At 47.4% G+C, this 14,698-nt stretch overlaps 5 protein-coding genes and 1 non-coding gene across 6 annotated transcripts; 3 read left to right on the top strand and 3 right to left on the bottom strand.

The window, feature by feature from the left end:
• Window positions 1-867: 867 nt before the first annotated feature.
• On the top strand, window positions 868-2,328 carry FOMMEDRAFT_137897 (uncharacterized protein; the record flags this gene model as incomplete). The annotated part of the gene is made up of 7 exons (XM_007261551.1): window positions 868-1,042; window positions 1,099-1,200; window positions 1,395-1,440; window positions 1,516-1,605; window positions 1,673-1,807; window positions 1,864-2,061; window positions 2,119-2,328. The coding sequence occupies exons 1-7, from the start codon at window positions 942-944 to the stop codon at window positions 2,326-2,328; spliced, it is 882 nt and encodes a 293-aa protein (XP_007261613.1). The 5' UTR covers window positions 868-941.
• A 67-nt stretch (window positions 2,329-2,395) lies between these two features.
• On the bottom strand, window positions 2,396-3,069 carry FOMMEDRAFT_73371 (uncharacterized protein; the record flags this gene model as incomplete). Its single annotated transcript, XM_007261550.1, has 3 exons — window positions 2,396-2,835; window positions 2,886-2,936; window positions 2,991-3,069. The coding sequence occupies 3 exons, from the start codon at window positions 3,067-3,069 to the stop codon at window positions 2,396-2,398; spliced, it is 570 nt and encodes a 189-aa protein (XP_007261612.1).
• A 264-nt stretch (window positions 3,070-3,333) lies between these two features.
• On the top strand, window positions 3,334-7,183 carry FOMMEDRAFT_16290 (uncharacterized protein). The gene is made up of 14 exons (XM_007261549.1): window positions 3,334-3,670; window positions 3,741-3,906; window positions 4,004-4,097; window positions 4,208-4,292; window positions 4,369-4,471; window positions 4,531-4,636; window positions 4,779-4,885; window positions 4,966-5,180; window positions 5,251-5,726; window positions 5,797-5,939; window positions 5,997-6,265; window positions 6,329-6,458; window positions 6,520-6,744; window positions 6,800-7,183. Exons 1-14 carry the CDS (start codon window positions 3,533-3,535, stop codon window positions 7,093-7,095), a joined length of 2,553 nt encoding a protein of 850 aa, XP_007261611.1. The 5' UTR covers window positions 3,334-3,532; the 3' UTR covers window positions 7,096-7,183.
• Window positions 7,184-8,540: 1,357 nt separating this feature from the next.
• Window positions 8,541-11,105, bottom strand: FOMMEDRAFT_24970 (subtilisin-like protein; the record flags this gene model as incomplete). Its single annotated transcript, XM_007261548.1, has 9 exons — window positions 8,541-8,600; window positions 8,771-8,950; window positions 9,011-9,070; window positions 9,133-9,178; window positions 9,247-9,412; window positions 9,474-9,951; window positions 10,057-10,568; window positions 10,722-10,783; window positions 10,852-11,105. The coding sequence occupies 9 exons, from the start codon at window positions 11,103-11,105 to the stop codon at window positions 8,541-8,543; spliced, it is 1,818 nt and encodes a 605-aa protein (XP_007261610.1).
• A 940-nt stretch (window positions 11,106-12,045) lies between these two features.
• Window positions 12,046-12,117, top strand: FOMMEDRAFT_t7. The gene has a single exon. It is a non-coding gene; the product is annotated as a tRNA-His (tRNA).
• Window positions 12,118-12,550: 433 nt separating this feature from the next.
• Window positions 12,551-13,720, bottom strand: FOMMEDRAFT_150198 (uncharacterized protein; the record flags this gene model as incomplete). The annotated part of the gene is made up of 6 exons (XM_007261547.1): window positions 12,551-12,785; window positions 12,847-13,052; window positions 13,121-13,283; window positions 13,348-13,391; window positions 13,444-13,493; window positions 13,552-13,720. 6 exons carry the CDS (start codon window positions 13,718-13,720, stop codon window positions 12,551-12,553), a joined length of 867 nt encoding a protein of 288 aa, XP_007261609.1.
• Window positions 13,721-14,698: the final 978 nt, after the last annotated feature.

The raw sequence follows: 14,698 nt of genomic DNA, 5'->3' as shown, positions 1-14,698 counted from the left end.
TACGTACTACTATATGAGGCTATGTAACGACCAAAGCAACGATCACCCGAGCAGTTCCGAGTTTGACATTATTCATTTTTGCACCCAGAACACGGACAAAAACAATACCGGTAGGTACCATCTATGAGGAATAACACCCGAGAGAGTTGTGATGAGATTACTTACCATCAGTGATTGTTACATCTGCACAGCAAATCCTACCAAAAAGGCAGCGCCTTGGACCAGATAAGTCGTTTCATCGTTGAGATAGTCACTAAGCGAGAACTTGTGATCTACTGACGCGCCGCAGTCCGTGAGAGACTGTTCGATCGTTACGTTCATGATGCTGCTAAACGTTAACGCAGGCCGGTATATGACAGACTTACAGATCAATGCAGAAACAGGGGTCGGCGGCCGAGGAATACAGGCTGTAGAAGGGGGATTACTTGCGATAGGACTAGAGGAACTGTAGCGCGTGCAAGGCCAGTATATTGTTCAGGTTAAGGCATGAAGTCGGTCGAGATCTCCGGAAGCTTCACAAGCTCGTTGACCTTGAAGTTTACAGAATTGTTAACTCGATTGAGACCTCCCGACACATGGCATTTTATTCAAGTAGACCTTGATTCTGCCGGTAGCGCGACAGTAGTAGTTTTACAGATACATAAATCATGCCATGCTCTGCGCCATATTCATAGATTCGAGAGCTTGTAACACGTTCATAGGTGGTGAGGGACTGATAGTAAATTACTTATGCCTTTGAGAAGTCAGTCCGCTTCAGCAAGCAAGTGCACGTGCCTTGACAAAAGTGGTAATCCACATCTACATTATCCTTGTCTCAACTCAACACAGTGAACCCACTCTTCGCTTCAGCAATGATTACAATTTCTTCTTTTCCTCAGCAAGCCAGCTCTGATGGATTTGAGCGGGTTCAGCATCATCCAGATGTAGAAGAGGATACACTAATGGAGGAACTAATTGACGAGGACGAGCTAGAAGCAGACGGCTTACATTTGAAACTAACATCGCCAGGTGTCCCGTTAACATCCGCCCAAACCTTCATGCGGTGAGCGCATGCACGTTGAAGGTTATACTGCTAGCAGAGTGTTGATATGTTATCAGTGGCCATGGAACATACGTTGACGGCGAGGAAGTCGTCGCGTCCACCGCGGGGACTGTCGAACGAGTCAACAAACTCATAACTGTTCGGCCGCTCCGGGCAAGGCATGTGCTTCCGATCTCATCATGCTTGAGTGTAAACTAAAGTTCGTTAGATGACGTTTCATGTTCGGATGTGCTTTCATTTTGACATCCATATGTCTATTTGCTTCCGCTGGATCACCTGTCTGCATATGCTCGTGCCTATCAACTTCCGTTTTGCCATAAACTTGACCCGTTCCTGTTTTTCAAACGGGCAGGTACAATCCTGAAATCGGTGACCTTGTTGTCGGACGGATAACAGAGGTGCGTCAAACCAATTTCAGCACGCTGTGATTCTCTAAACATACATTTTGCAAATGATTCTCTATTCAACAAAAGGTTGCTGCCCGACGTTGGAAAGCTGATGCTAATGCGCGGCAAGACGCGGTCTTGATGCTTTCGTCCATCAATTTGCCAGGGGGTGTTCAGGTAAGCCCCCGCGTGTCCCGCAGCAGCATTGTTTATCCGCAATTCTTGTGACGTTACGTGTATATAGCGACGAAAACTTGAGAGTGATGAACTGCAGATGCGAAATTTCTTCGAGGAAGGAGATTTGCTAGTGGCTGAAGTTCAAGCCTTTTTCGCGGATGGATCGATGTCATTGCATACGAGATCTCTCAAGTACGGGAAGGTAACTACCCGTTCCACACAGACATGGCAAAGGCAGCTAAATAATCGCGGCATCAGCTTCGTAATGGGCAGCTTGTTGTTGTCCCCCCGATACTTATTCGTCGTTTAAAGAGCCATTTTATTTCATTGCCTTGTGGCGTGGATCTTATACTTGGCCTTAATGGTTATGTATGGGTAAATAAGCATACGAGTGAGCATGAGCGCGAAGGTGAAGAAGGGTTTGACGCGGAGGCCGTGTATTCAAATCGCAACGATGTGGGTTGGATGCCGGGTTTTAAAATTGAATGTTTCTGACACGTAGTGATCACACAGGAGATTGATCTTACTACCCGCACTGCTATCGCCCGCGTATACAATATCTTGCGTGTACTGGCAATCCATTTCGTCCCGATAACAGATGCAGTACTCGCAGATGCTTACGAATGGGCTATTGAACAAGATTTAGACTGTAGTGTGAAGGACCTATTGCGGGAAGAAAATTCGGAGGCGATGGTATTAGCTATAACAGCAAGAGCAGTATGAATATAATCTTTAGTAGAATTACAAATGCAAGTTAAGACATGTTAAAATGTATATTCAAGTACTCTTGTCACTCTTCTTCGTAACTCGCTTCAGGAATCTCATTTTCGTCTTCATCTTCATCGTTCATACTGCCACCCTCTAAATCATCACTATCATCTTCGTCTTCGTCCTCATCTTCTTCACTGTCTTCTGCCTGTTGACCAGCTTCTGGTGGCTGGCCCTGTTGCTGACCAGGGGCTGGTCCATTACTCTGGCTTGCGCCACTTGCCATCTTGCGCGCTAGCGCCGCCCGTGCGGCTTCCTCACGAGCCCGATCAATAGGAAGGAGCCGGTCAAGAGCGAGATCGCCCCAACGCAGCGCGCCGTTCACTCCGCCTCCGGCATACGAGAGGTCCGAGAAAAGTGCTCGAGAAGATGGATCTGTTGGTTTTCGCGGGCGGTTGGCAGGGTGTTTGAGACTTGTAGGATTTCCGTATGGATATGACGGATGTACCTGTGAGGGTAAGACTGCAATTGTGCCGTAAGCAGGAGCGTCCGATCTTTGTTCGTACACATACTGTCGGAATCGTCTGGATTGGGAGGAATTTCATGCACGGGTATTTCAAGTTCTTTGCTATTGGTGAGATCATCATGAAGGGGTACCGATAAAATGCGAGGGTCACCTTCATCGGACAGCTCGCCGCTTAGATAGGTTGCTGGATTCTCAAATGTCTCGAATATGAGCATATCCCTGTTTGTCATATGTAGATGACAAAATGTAAGGTCCTACGGGTATGCTGTCAAATAAAATACCAGATATCCCTACATGGCGCTCTTACAGTCATGTTTGTCGAGCAATGCAGAGCTTATGAAGTTGGAGGTTTGGTAAATGAAACTTGAGTTCAGGAACGGTGGAAATACTGTAAGCTAAAGACGCGTCGCGCGACGCGAGCCACCACTGCATTAGGACGCGTGACTTGCACTGCGACTTGCATCTCTCCAGTCTCCTGTCTCAGGTCCGACCGAGAAACTTTGCTTTTGAACACTGCGTAAGGGAATACCGTACTGATAAGGAGTCACAGTGCCAAATCACTCGTCAGGAGACTGTAGGAAACTCCGACGCTTTGATTGAATCATCACCATCACGCCCTTGGGACAAACATATCTGCCAGGTTCCCCCCTGGCTTCGTTCCACATTTGAACAAAGCTTTCAGCTATCGGCCAAATGGCCGACATGGCCGAACTTGAAATTTTCACCGCACTCAATGTGCCGACTCCAGGACCACAACCGTCCATCAGTTGCGTGCAGTGGTCTGGTGACGGACAGTTGATTTTGTCCACGAAAAGCGCCATATACATTTTGGTATCTATCTCCTCATTAATCACCGCCATATCTTGAAGTGAACTCGATGCGTGATTTCTTTACGGGATAGACTCCAGACTTGGGAATTAATTTCGATAGTCTCTCACTGCTCAAGACCGATAGACGTAATTTCCAAGAGAACGGTAGCAAAGAACCCGGCTTGGACCTTGGTTGGCACAGGAACTTGATTGAACTGGAGAAAACCATTTCTCATCCCTGGCCGTCAGAGACACAAGGTCGGTCAGACTTCACCCTGACTTCTTTTCCTTAGAAGACTGAGGTTACAGCCTTGTCATGAAAGGAACAGCGATACTGACTGCTTTGCATACGCAGAATATGGTGCAGTGAACCTCGGATCTTTAGATGTTTCATGGCGTTCAGTCGCCGTCTCTCCTGGAAATTTAAGCAATGTATCAACAGGTTCTAGGTGGGTGTTAACAGGGTTTTTAAATCAAGCAAGCAGGAAATGTAGATTAAAGTCATGCTGACAACAATTCGTCGATCTCAACTATGGATACTCCCACCTATGCCCATCAGTTGTGTGCTTGTAACACTCAATACGAACCTAGAGTTGACACTCTGGAGTGCCACGAAAAATCACCTCAAAGAAGCATGGAGCAAGGTTGGTATATCATAATAACTCACTCTGTTCCGATCAGACAACTTTGAACTCACGCACCGCCTATGCGGTTGGGAAGACGCAGGACATCACGTCTGCCCTGAAAGAACTTCCATCTCCTGAGGACGTAGGACCGGAAGGTCGGAATTTATACCTTAAAACTCTTCAGGCCCAAGTGAATTGTACGTCTTCGCTTTTTATGTCAAGCCCAATTTGCGTGATTTTAAGGCATACGTTTTAGGTATGGCGTGGTCTCAACAAGCAGATTTTGGGGCTCATCCGAATCCCCTTGCTGACGGCTCCATTCTTGCGCTGGGTAACCGCGCCGGATCAATCATACTACTGAGGTAGATGTCAAACCCCCCCTCCAATCACGAAATCGTTCTGCGCGCTGTTGGGCATGAACCTTGTCGAAAAACAGTTCATTTTATCTGCTATCTTAGCTCTCATCTTTTTACTGCTGACAGGCTAATTAATTTGATTCCGTAGACACGATGGCAAACAGAGTTTAGAGCCATTCCGCGTTATTCGCATTGCGGATGATTGGATCACTCATTTGACTTGGAATCCATGGAGGTCCCCTCAACCCTTCCTTAGTGAGTATCTACGCCAGGACACGTGTATTGCCCTATCGTCATTTGCTATGCAAACCTGAGCCTATCTGTGACTTTCTCAGGTGAATGTTATCTTGCATGTGGGCTTGCCAATGGTACAATCGCCATAGTGTATGTCCGTCAACGCTTGGAGCTCATAGCATCCACGGCACCATTTGGTCCCGCTTTTACTGTGCATACTGAATTTAACGTGCTCGATGACCTCGCTTCTGGTGCCGATGAAAAAGGCATCTCTGCTCTGGCATGGGTTGATCGAGCGGAAGTTTCTGAAGAAAAGGTGCTACACTTCGTTCTTAGCCCTCGATTCTTGGAAAGTAATGAAGGCATTCATCTGTCGTATTTCATAGCCTACTTTGTTTCACGCAAAGCCTGGATCGTTCCGCTTCTTTCAATTGAGCACTACAGGAACAGATATGAACACAAGAGCATCTTCTGGCCGTGACCTGGGCACTCTTTGTGTTCAAGTTCAGAAGACGTCCGTTGACTCGTCTTCGCTTTACCCCGTATCTGGTCTTGGGCGGGTACGGGCCTTGACAAGCGACACCCTTATTGTGACACTGTTTGACGGCTCTTTCCACGTTGTTCAAGACGCGTGCTCTTCACCGAGGTTAGACTCGACGATTGAGCCGCGGGATGCTGTGCACGTCGGTAATGATACAGAGACACATGTCGGTAATAACAGTCTAACTTCCACGAATCTCTCGTGTTTGGCGCGTGCCACATTCGTAGAGGCGGAAGGCAGTGCTGTGCAACAAGCCGACATCGGTAGAATAAGCGGGGCTGTCAACTTCGATGGATTTGGGACAATTCTTTGGATACATGAGTACGTTGATACCCCTTTCGACTATGAGCATGTTGTGAATGGAGGTTGCTTTCTGTTTCGAATACCGCAGGACTTGCAAGCCAACTCTTTTCACTTACAAACACGATGCCAAGCATAATTGCATGATTATTGTGGCGAAATTATGGCGAAGCCCAACGGAACACGACATGCTCTTGAATTACATTACGGAAATGTTTCGCCAGCCGAGATCAGGTCCGTCGTCTTCGCAGCACACAAAGTATAAGCAGAAATGACCATTCGCCGGTGTAGTTCTGTGCGATGCTCCGGCGTCGAAATTAAGACCTATCTTGTTACACCTTTGTCAACGCAGGACCTTTGATACCGTTTGGCCTCGAGTGTTGGAGCTTCTGTCATCATGTCTGCATGCCGAGGAGACCCTAAGTGCTATAGGCTCTTGGTCTGGAAGAGTAACGGATGATATCCGGCTTGCGTTCAGGAGAAGCCTCGCTATCGATTTCTATGGCTGGGACGCTTACCATTCACTTCGCTTACGACTGGCTGTCGCAGACTATTGCTGGGTACGAGCAGTTTTCTCTCTACTCATATCTGGTCAATGCTCACGACAATAATCGCACCATTAGAAAATGTCGCCAAGCGAAGAAATACGAGAACAATTTGGCAGAATAGCACAAACGCTCTTGGGCAATATATCTCACCGTTTTATGAAGGTACTCGTCAGACACCTTACTGCCGTTATTGAAGCATTAACAGGTTTGAGCTGAGCGTTCCCCAAAAAAGAACTTCCTAATCGCATTGTCTTGTCACAAAACAGAAAAAGAGCTGCCCTTCCTTATGCGTGTCATTGTACAAAGTCTGTTGGAAGGCTCTCCACCAGACCTTTCAGTAATGGCGCAAGCGCTAAGCGACTTAGCCAAAAATAAATTTACAGATGCTGCTCCAGAAGCGTTTGGTCTTACTGAGACATGCCCTGCGTGTAGCTCTCCGATCCCACTTGAAAACTTGTTGACGGCAGTGTGTCCAATGGGCCACGCATGGGGTAGGGGAGTTCTCAATACTGGAGACATTCCTTTAGCTGATGAGTATATGCACAGCACGGTGTTCCATAACATCATTTATTCTCTCAACGCCATTAGTCCGTACTTGCTCTGGGTGCACTCGTAAAGCGTTCCTCCCTCCCTCCTCCCGTGTACAGAACCACAACTCGACGGCGGCCGGAGACACTCTTTGCATTGCAAGCTCATCGGCTGAAACAATGACCTCCTCAGCTCCGCCCAGCACCAGCAACCTCTGGATCCCGGAAGCAGGTCGCAGCTGGATCGTTGATGAGTTACTTGAAGCTGCGCGTTACTGCCTTTACTGTGGAAACCGGTTCGTACGAATACTCTAGAAGCATACCGTAATTCCTGTCCAATCGAGACGGCGTTCTCGCTTGATTTTTCCATCACTTACGGATAGGCACAAATCCGTCGACTAGGTAAAAGTTACCACTGATGAAGCGACATCATTTCTTGACGCTTGCCCGTAGGACGGCATGATCGTCCCGTTCCAAACTAGTACATTAAGGAATTCCGAACGGGAAGAAGCAATCACAAGCATTATTCATGGGAAACGGAATCTTCATTGTACGGATATTCCACCTGCGGAGTCTTTTGCAAAGTTTCAAACATCAGTACCTAGCCATTTTCACATGGAAACCAAATGAATCGAGCTAGTGCTTTCATATTAATCATGCATAGACTTTGTGATGGAGTTAAACCTATGAGCGGCTCAGCGGCTTCGAGCGGTGGAACAGTGGAATGACGGAACGAGTTGCGAAAGTGAGCCATCAGCAGCTTTCATGCTACGTGAGCGCATCAAATTCGTACGGCTTCTGGGCACACCTCAAGACTAGTTCATGTTATTGTGACTGATGCACCCCACAACCTACTCGGAAGTCTCCGTATCTGCCACGAAACAACTTTATGGGTGTCTGATGCGGTTTTGCTTCCTCAAGATCAAATTTCCTTCGACCGCATTTTACAAGGCTCTACGCGAGACGCGAGATGAGATGCGAGATATAGATACGTGGATGAAAGCTAATCGCGCTTGTATCTTTCCCCGCACACTAATATTGATGCCACGAGTTGCCGCACGGAGCGGGATATATGCCGACTCGGGGCCAGAGATGAATACTAGCGGGTGAAACCCGAAGATAACGCAGTGGCATCATGATCTAGAGACCTCGACTATTCGGCGGACTTTATTCACTAGTCTAATGTCTTTTACTCGGAACACCCTGGTTTTGTGACGAGCACTTTGTCTCTTTGAGCTCACCGAGTTTTGAGCCATGGGTATTGTCCTTCGCGATCGAGACCAACCTCATTCGAGACTTTCGCGTGAAATCAACTAAACCCGAAAAGTCTAACGACAGGCCGCGAGTGCCTTAATACCTCAGCGGTTTAGTAAATACCCTCATTTCGTGATGCGGTCTCCGAACTTTGATTCCGCCAACTTGACGTCGTCGCGATTGGCTTAATCTTTCAGGAGTTAATCTCGAGCGTCATTTCGAAAAATCGACTTCGCTTTCTAAGACCCCCCAAAATACAAGATATGCAGCACACATACTACTGAAGCATCAGACTACACTCAGTACAACTCAGTCCGTCGGGCGAGTTGTATGATCCGGCCTCGTCTTTCCCATCTCGTACACCCCTCGCAAAGCTCCACTCGCTTCCACCTCGTCCGTCTCGCAACTGTCCAAATAGTAGTCCCGAATCCCGATTTCCTCGTTCCACCAAACGCCGAAGATCGCCAAGTTAAAAAAAAAACACGCGAGTCGTCGACTCATTGGATTTATGCATCCGCGACAATCGCTTGCAGCTTGCCGAAGTCCGGGGTACCGAGCCCGGTGACCTAAAATGAACGTAAAGACCGAAAACAAAAATTGTCAACAAGTGTTTCAACATTTTTGCTCCGAACGACATAAAGGTGCACTGCCTCCCGCTCTCGAGTGAACATGCGGCAATTCGTTCTCAAGGATGTAGAGAAGGTTGGAACACAGAAAGGAAAAGACGAAGACTCACAGGATCCCATCCAGAAACAGCAGTAAACCCATTTGTGTTGCAGCCTGGGTTTGAACCCGAGGTGATGTCGTTCAGCCCAGCAACACCTGTCGAATAGAGGAGAGGGTTGAGGAAACCAAGTGGCGCCTTGCCTGCGGCAATACGGAAGTCATTCAGTAGACTAATCACCCCGGCGAATGTCTGAAGCGTTTAAAATCTGAGAACACTCGGTATGGTTTAGTGACGATATTAAAGACATACAGGAGAGCTAGCGCTTGTGCCTCCAACGGATATCGTGCGACCACCAAGCACGACCTGGAACTGAGAAATTTCCACGGGTTCAGAATATGAATTTGAAACATTCCTTTCCTCAGACGACATACATTCTGGCCCTGTGCAGATACATCAGGGAATCCTCTTCCACTTGCACTGTAAGAGTTCGAAAGGTGAGACACGGAAAAATCGCATTCAAAGACGAACGGTAAAATATCACGCACTTGAACAAACCAGCATTCTGCGATCCTAGCGCCTCCAAGAAGGCCGGTACAGCTTCCGCCTGGTAATCGGGTCGTGCAAAGTAATTGGAGAAGCCTCCACCGCTGAAGTCGACCGCTGTTTCAGGGTTCACTCGGATTGTGCCTCCGACTGACGTGACAAACGGGCCTACGAGAATGCAATGTGAGTACCTTATATTTTGCTCCAGTTTAAGTAGATGAAAACATACAGGTGGCGGGAAAGATCGGCTGAAATCGCACCGTGTTGGTACCATCATTCGTTGTGCAATCGCCACCTCCGACACCGAAGTCACCACTACTGAACATGATGCTTGCGCCACGCGCACCAAGCTGCGCAAACATCGAACAGACAGTCTGGGCGAAATCAAATGGGACGGTCTGTTCATCATCCCCGTAACTGGTCGTAAACGTCTGCGGCAGGTCGTCATCGTCCACCCTAAGAATGAAGTTGAGCCAATCAAGGTACGGTTCGTTCGTATTCGTTGGCGTGTTGCTATCCGGGATGAAAGGAGGAGAGCCACCGGTGCTGTAATAAACGTTCGGCGTCGGGAACGATATGCCCTCAGTGTATTGAATGTCGAGATTGGCCTCTACGCCTGGGTCGCTCTGGTCGTTTCCACCACCATTAACCTGAACGTGCTCGAATGTCGTCCCAACCGCGTCCGTGCGGAAGCGCTGGAAGAAAGTCTATTTCGAATACAAAAACAACACAGCAATGCAAACGCCAACGTCAACAACGTTAATCCTTTCGAGCGCCTATCTCATTCAAGTGCTCGACGGAAATTAACATACCTGGAGATCTGCATCGTTTGCGAATTCATCCAAATACCCTGCAACACCAAGTTTATTCGTATCTGTTGCCTGCGGGACGTACGTGCTCGTGTTATATAATGCTCTCAAGCATGCAGGGGTAATTTGGGTGTTACAGCTCGTTGGGACAACCGCTAATGAACCGGGTATGAGTTTTGAAATCGCATCACTCTGTGCAGCAGCTTCATCATCGCTAATTGCAGGTACATCGGGCTGCAAGAAGCTTGTAGCCTTCATCCTGCGCATCTGACCGAAATGCGTTGTTGGTGCGACCACAGAGATGTGCGGATGCAACGCTGAGGGAAGTGAATATGAGGTGGTTCTCACGACATAACTATCTGTGGAAGGGTTGTGGAAGACACTGTACTTGGCGGAGAGCATGCGTTCAGCCATAGAGACTGGTATAGAGATGGTGAGCCAGTCTCCTGCTGGCGAACGTTGGACCGAGTCGAGAGAGATGCCGTGGTGCGTGAGCCATGCCTCGACAGTATTCACTAAAGAGAATATTGATCAGATTCGGACATAAACGAGGTTGCTGGTAAGAGATGATTTGACGGAGATATATGTGTATTGAAAGTGCGGAGCGCCTGCTTTACGGGTCACGCGACATTAACCGCACTTCCGTTTCCAGCCTCACCATCACTTACCGCTATCTTCGTGAGGAGCGATGAGGTCTTCCACGTCCTCCTTTGACAGATGCGCCCCATATCTATCGCGAAAATTCACGCAGGCGGTCAGCTTACTAATTGGAAATTAGAAAGCAAAGCATATGCGAACCGTTCATGCCTCGGATCGCTAACCTGGTATAATTCCTCCACAAGCTTGTCGAACTTATCCTGCTTAAGTCCGATACGCATATCAAGGACATGGTCTGGCGCGGCGTCCTCGGAATGTACGACCCAACCCCGCGGGACGTCTATCCAAGCATGTTTGACCTCGAAGTCATCCCAACGTCTTTCAACAGGTGTTGCAAGGGACACAACGGGAAACACGAGAAATGCCCAGAGGGTGGAAGTGCTTGAACGGAGCATTGAGCAGACCAAGAGAGACCAAGAGAGAGCGGCTGGGACTCAGGAAGGTCACTGGCAACGCCTCAAGAGCTGGCACTGGCGTGGGCTGGGGACATTTATATCCGGCTGGACGCACGATTCGGGCTTGGGTTTCCATGGAAGGCTAATTTCGCACAAAAGAGCGGAGAAGAATAGCACTCGCCATGTGGAGTAGAGGAAAGAAGAAGTCAATGACCGTGTGCATATGCCTTGCAATAATAGATAGCACGCTACTTCTTCGTCTGTAAATCGCGCGATTCACTGCAGTTGCTGCACAGGTGGCACAGCTCGTCTTCGAGAATCGCTGATCCATCCCTCTAGCTAATGTTAATCACTCTGGCAGTGACGCGATTCCAGGACCCGAGACTTTCTTCAACTGCCTCCGCCACCTTGCCAAGCTTGACGACTTCCATAACATTATTCAATTTATTGTATCCAATTACAAGGAAAGAAAAGAAGCATCACCATTACGAAAAACAAAATGCTACCGAATGTATCCTCTTCGCTTCCACGCTCATTTTTAGCTTCCCTGTATCAAACTCATACGTGCATACGTCTTCCACGTCTTCCTATCTTCTTTGCCTTTCTCCAAATGGTGTACGCGCTCGCATTAGTGCCTTTCTCGTCCAGCTCATGATGCAGCCAAGGACGCTCAGCACACGTGGACGGAGTCGGTTAAGTGGAACTTCCTTGTGGCTCCCTTGTGCTGATCCACTGGGCTGGAAGCATGTGTGATAATTTATCATAACTAGTCCTTTTCTCCACAGGAAGCCGTTCCTTGGCAGAGGTGGTCACGGCAGAATCAGTGTTTTGAGGGGCAATAGTAGTTTTATCCCTTACATATGTATGTAATGTGTATGTAGATGCTATATTTCGTTTTCCTTGAATACCTCATACTTGTCATTACCAACCAATGACTTTGGTCTCTGTCGATTAGTGGTTAAATCGCCACGTTGTGGCCGTGGCGCCGTGTGTTCGATTCACACCAGAGACATATTATAGAAATACGTTGTCTTTTTGATATCTGTCTAATAGATATATGTGCTTTTGCTTCTTATTATTGACAACTGCTAATCTTATAGTTCGATTTTGCACAATTGGTTCTTCACACATAGGCTTTTGCTACAAGTCAGTCTGTGTAATCAATTTTCCGAGATGCACAATCGGTGATTTTTTGGTTTTAAGAATTCTTCCTTACAGTATATATCTACAAGGATCTCCCAGGTCATAGATAGAAATGAACCAACATATTGCCAAGTCTACACGCTCAACGTGTAATGAATGTCCTCAAAGATCATTCAGATGTACTCGATAGCAAGACCCATCTTTCAATAGATACGAAGTTTCTTATCCTGCTACATATTTCATTTCGATCTTTTTATAGCTAAGTCCGAACACAGCACCCTAGGCGTATCCAGTCTTAGCATCTATGAAAGGCTCACGCAACCATCGGAGCTATTCTCAATAAAGATTCCTCCGTATATGAGGCCTTCGTTAATTCCGCTCTCCTGGAATCCTTCGTGAACTACGTCGATGCCGGAATCACCTGTCGGTAGTTTCAAGATACCAAACTGCTGCTGACCCTGACCGGAGTTATCGTTCGTTGTAGTGTTAACGACACTGAGCGGATCGAGATCTCTTGAATAGTATACAGTAAAGTCGCTGAAATTGGTGTAACTCGTCGGAAAGCAGAAAAGGATAAAGAGTATTTATATCTACTTACTTGGACGTCCAGCCAACCGTCACCGCAAAGTTATGCCAGACATCGTCGTCGAACGGTGTTGTAAAGAACGTCTCGGGGTTAACTGTTTGGCTGCCTTGGAGCCGGAGTGTCTTTGCCTCGGACTCATTGAACGTCTCCCCAAACAGAGTCCCGGTTTTCAGCATGAATTGATCAATCGAGAAGTCGTTGGTCTCATGGAATACGATCTAATTCACGAAACCTACGCTTAGCATAGCTTATTTTCAACTTACTACAACGGAGGAATACCTGGTACTCGTGTGACACGTTCAACGGCCTGGTGGTATCTGAACGAACAGACCAGTGGACGGTCGTCGTGCCCTGCACCATCGGTACCACTGTTAATGGCAGGAAGTAATTCCGACCGGCGGAAGCCCAGCTGAGGGGTACTCCCTCCGGGAACAAAGATAGAATCGTCGCTGAAATTGTGATGAAGTAATATTAGATTAATGAGCTGTCAGGTTGTACAATAAATCAACACACCTCAATGTAACCTCCAGCGCTTTTGCGCCAACATCTGCATCAAACTACAAATACGGTAAGTGAGCCGCCGCCTCAATTTCGCACAAACGTATTCACCAGAGAAGCATTAATGTCCGGAAATTTGATTATTTCTGCCCAAGTTTGATCTGCAAGAAAGCCGAAGGTTGGCGAAATGAGTACTAATGCGCTTCAGATGGTCCTTACTTTGTCCACGCACGAACTGGTCATCGTACACGCTTGAGCTGGTGTCAAAGTCAGCGGGTACAACGGAGGGAGGTATCCTTCCATCGAAAAGTATGGTGCAGTTAGCTGCACGTACTCGGAGCACAGAAGCCTGCAATGCCCAAGCAAACAGGGAGGCTTTGAGGAACATACTGGAGAAAAAGGACTGAACAAATGAAAACATGGCATCTTTATGGACAATACCACTTATATACCAGATTTTCGAGATCCACACGGCCGAGAATACCGGAGTCATTTCTTGGTTTGAAACTGTCTGGCGAACGTGGTCAGACGCAGATCGACACAATCAACTCGGGCTTCGGGAATATTAGATTGTGCGATGCGAGAGCGAGCGCACCAAGAGGAAGAAATGGATGCGAAGAACATCCTATGTTCATGCGACGCAGCGCAGAGTAGAGCGAAGTTTCACCGATGGCTTCCAGAAGGCGGCAACATCTCAGTTGCAACACTCATTGGATACAACAGTCAACAAGGCATACGCATCCATTCTACAGGCAGGTTCATCTGTAGCCGACTCACGACGAATGAATGCTGCAATCACGATTCTCACCAAGCACTTGGAAATTTAAACCATTTTTTATTGGTCATCTACCTAAGAACAATAAGCACGATAAATATGAAAGGGTGCGGGAGATCACATAAAGCGTCCGTACAGTTCCAATTGCTGACGTGGCTAAGAAGTAGCGAATGATCGGCAGCAAAAGATGTTGTCCATAACCTGAGCTCTGTCACCGAAGATACGAGTGCAGAGCTGTCTGACAGGACAAACAACAGTATTTGATATTTCGGAACGTTAAAACGAGAGGAAGGTGGAAGCACAAATCCCGCCAAACGTAGTTATCATTCCGAGTTAAAGTAGGATACATAACTTTTTTCGCATTATGTTGGATGACTGAATTGCTCAACAGTCCCGAAAAAAAAATCATTCGTTGAACTCATGGATGTGAACCCGTCACGTTAGTCAAGCCTCCAAGTCTTGATATCACATGTGGACAACGACCAAGGAAAAAGAAAAAGAAAAAGTATAGATCAGAGAGTTGGCTGAGCAGGCGGAAGCAAATGACTGAAGGCAAACAACAAATGATGTTTGTTGGCGACTCGACGCCAA

This window comes from Fomitiporia mediterranea, assembly GCF_000271605.1.
Source record: "Fomitiporia mediterranea MF3/22 unplaced genomic scaffold FOMMEscaffold_1, whole genome shotgun sequence".
In the NCBI taxonomy this organism is placed as follows: domain Eukaryota; kingdom Fungi; phylum Basidiomycota; class Agaricomycetes; order Hymenochaetales; family Hymenochaetaceae; genus Fomitiporia; species Fomitiporia mediterranea.
Note: the sequence above shows the minus strand (reverse complement) of the source record. Positions and strands in the feature narration are given on the sequence as shown.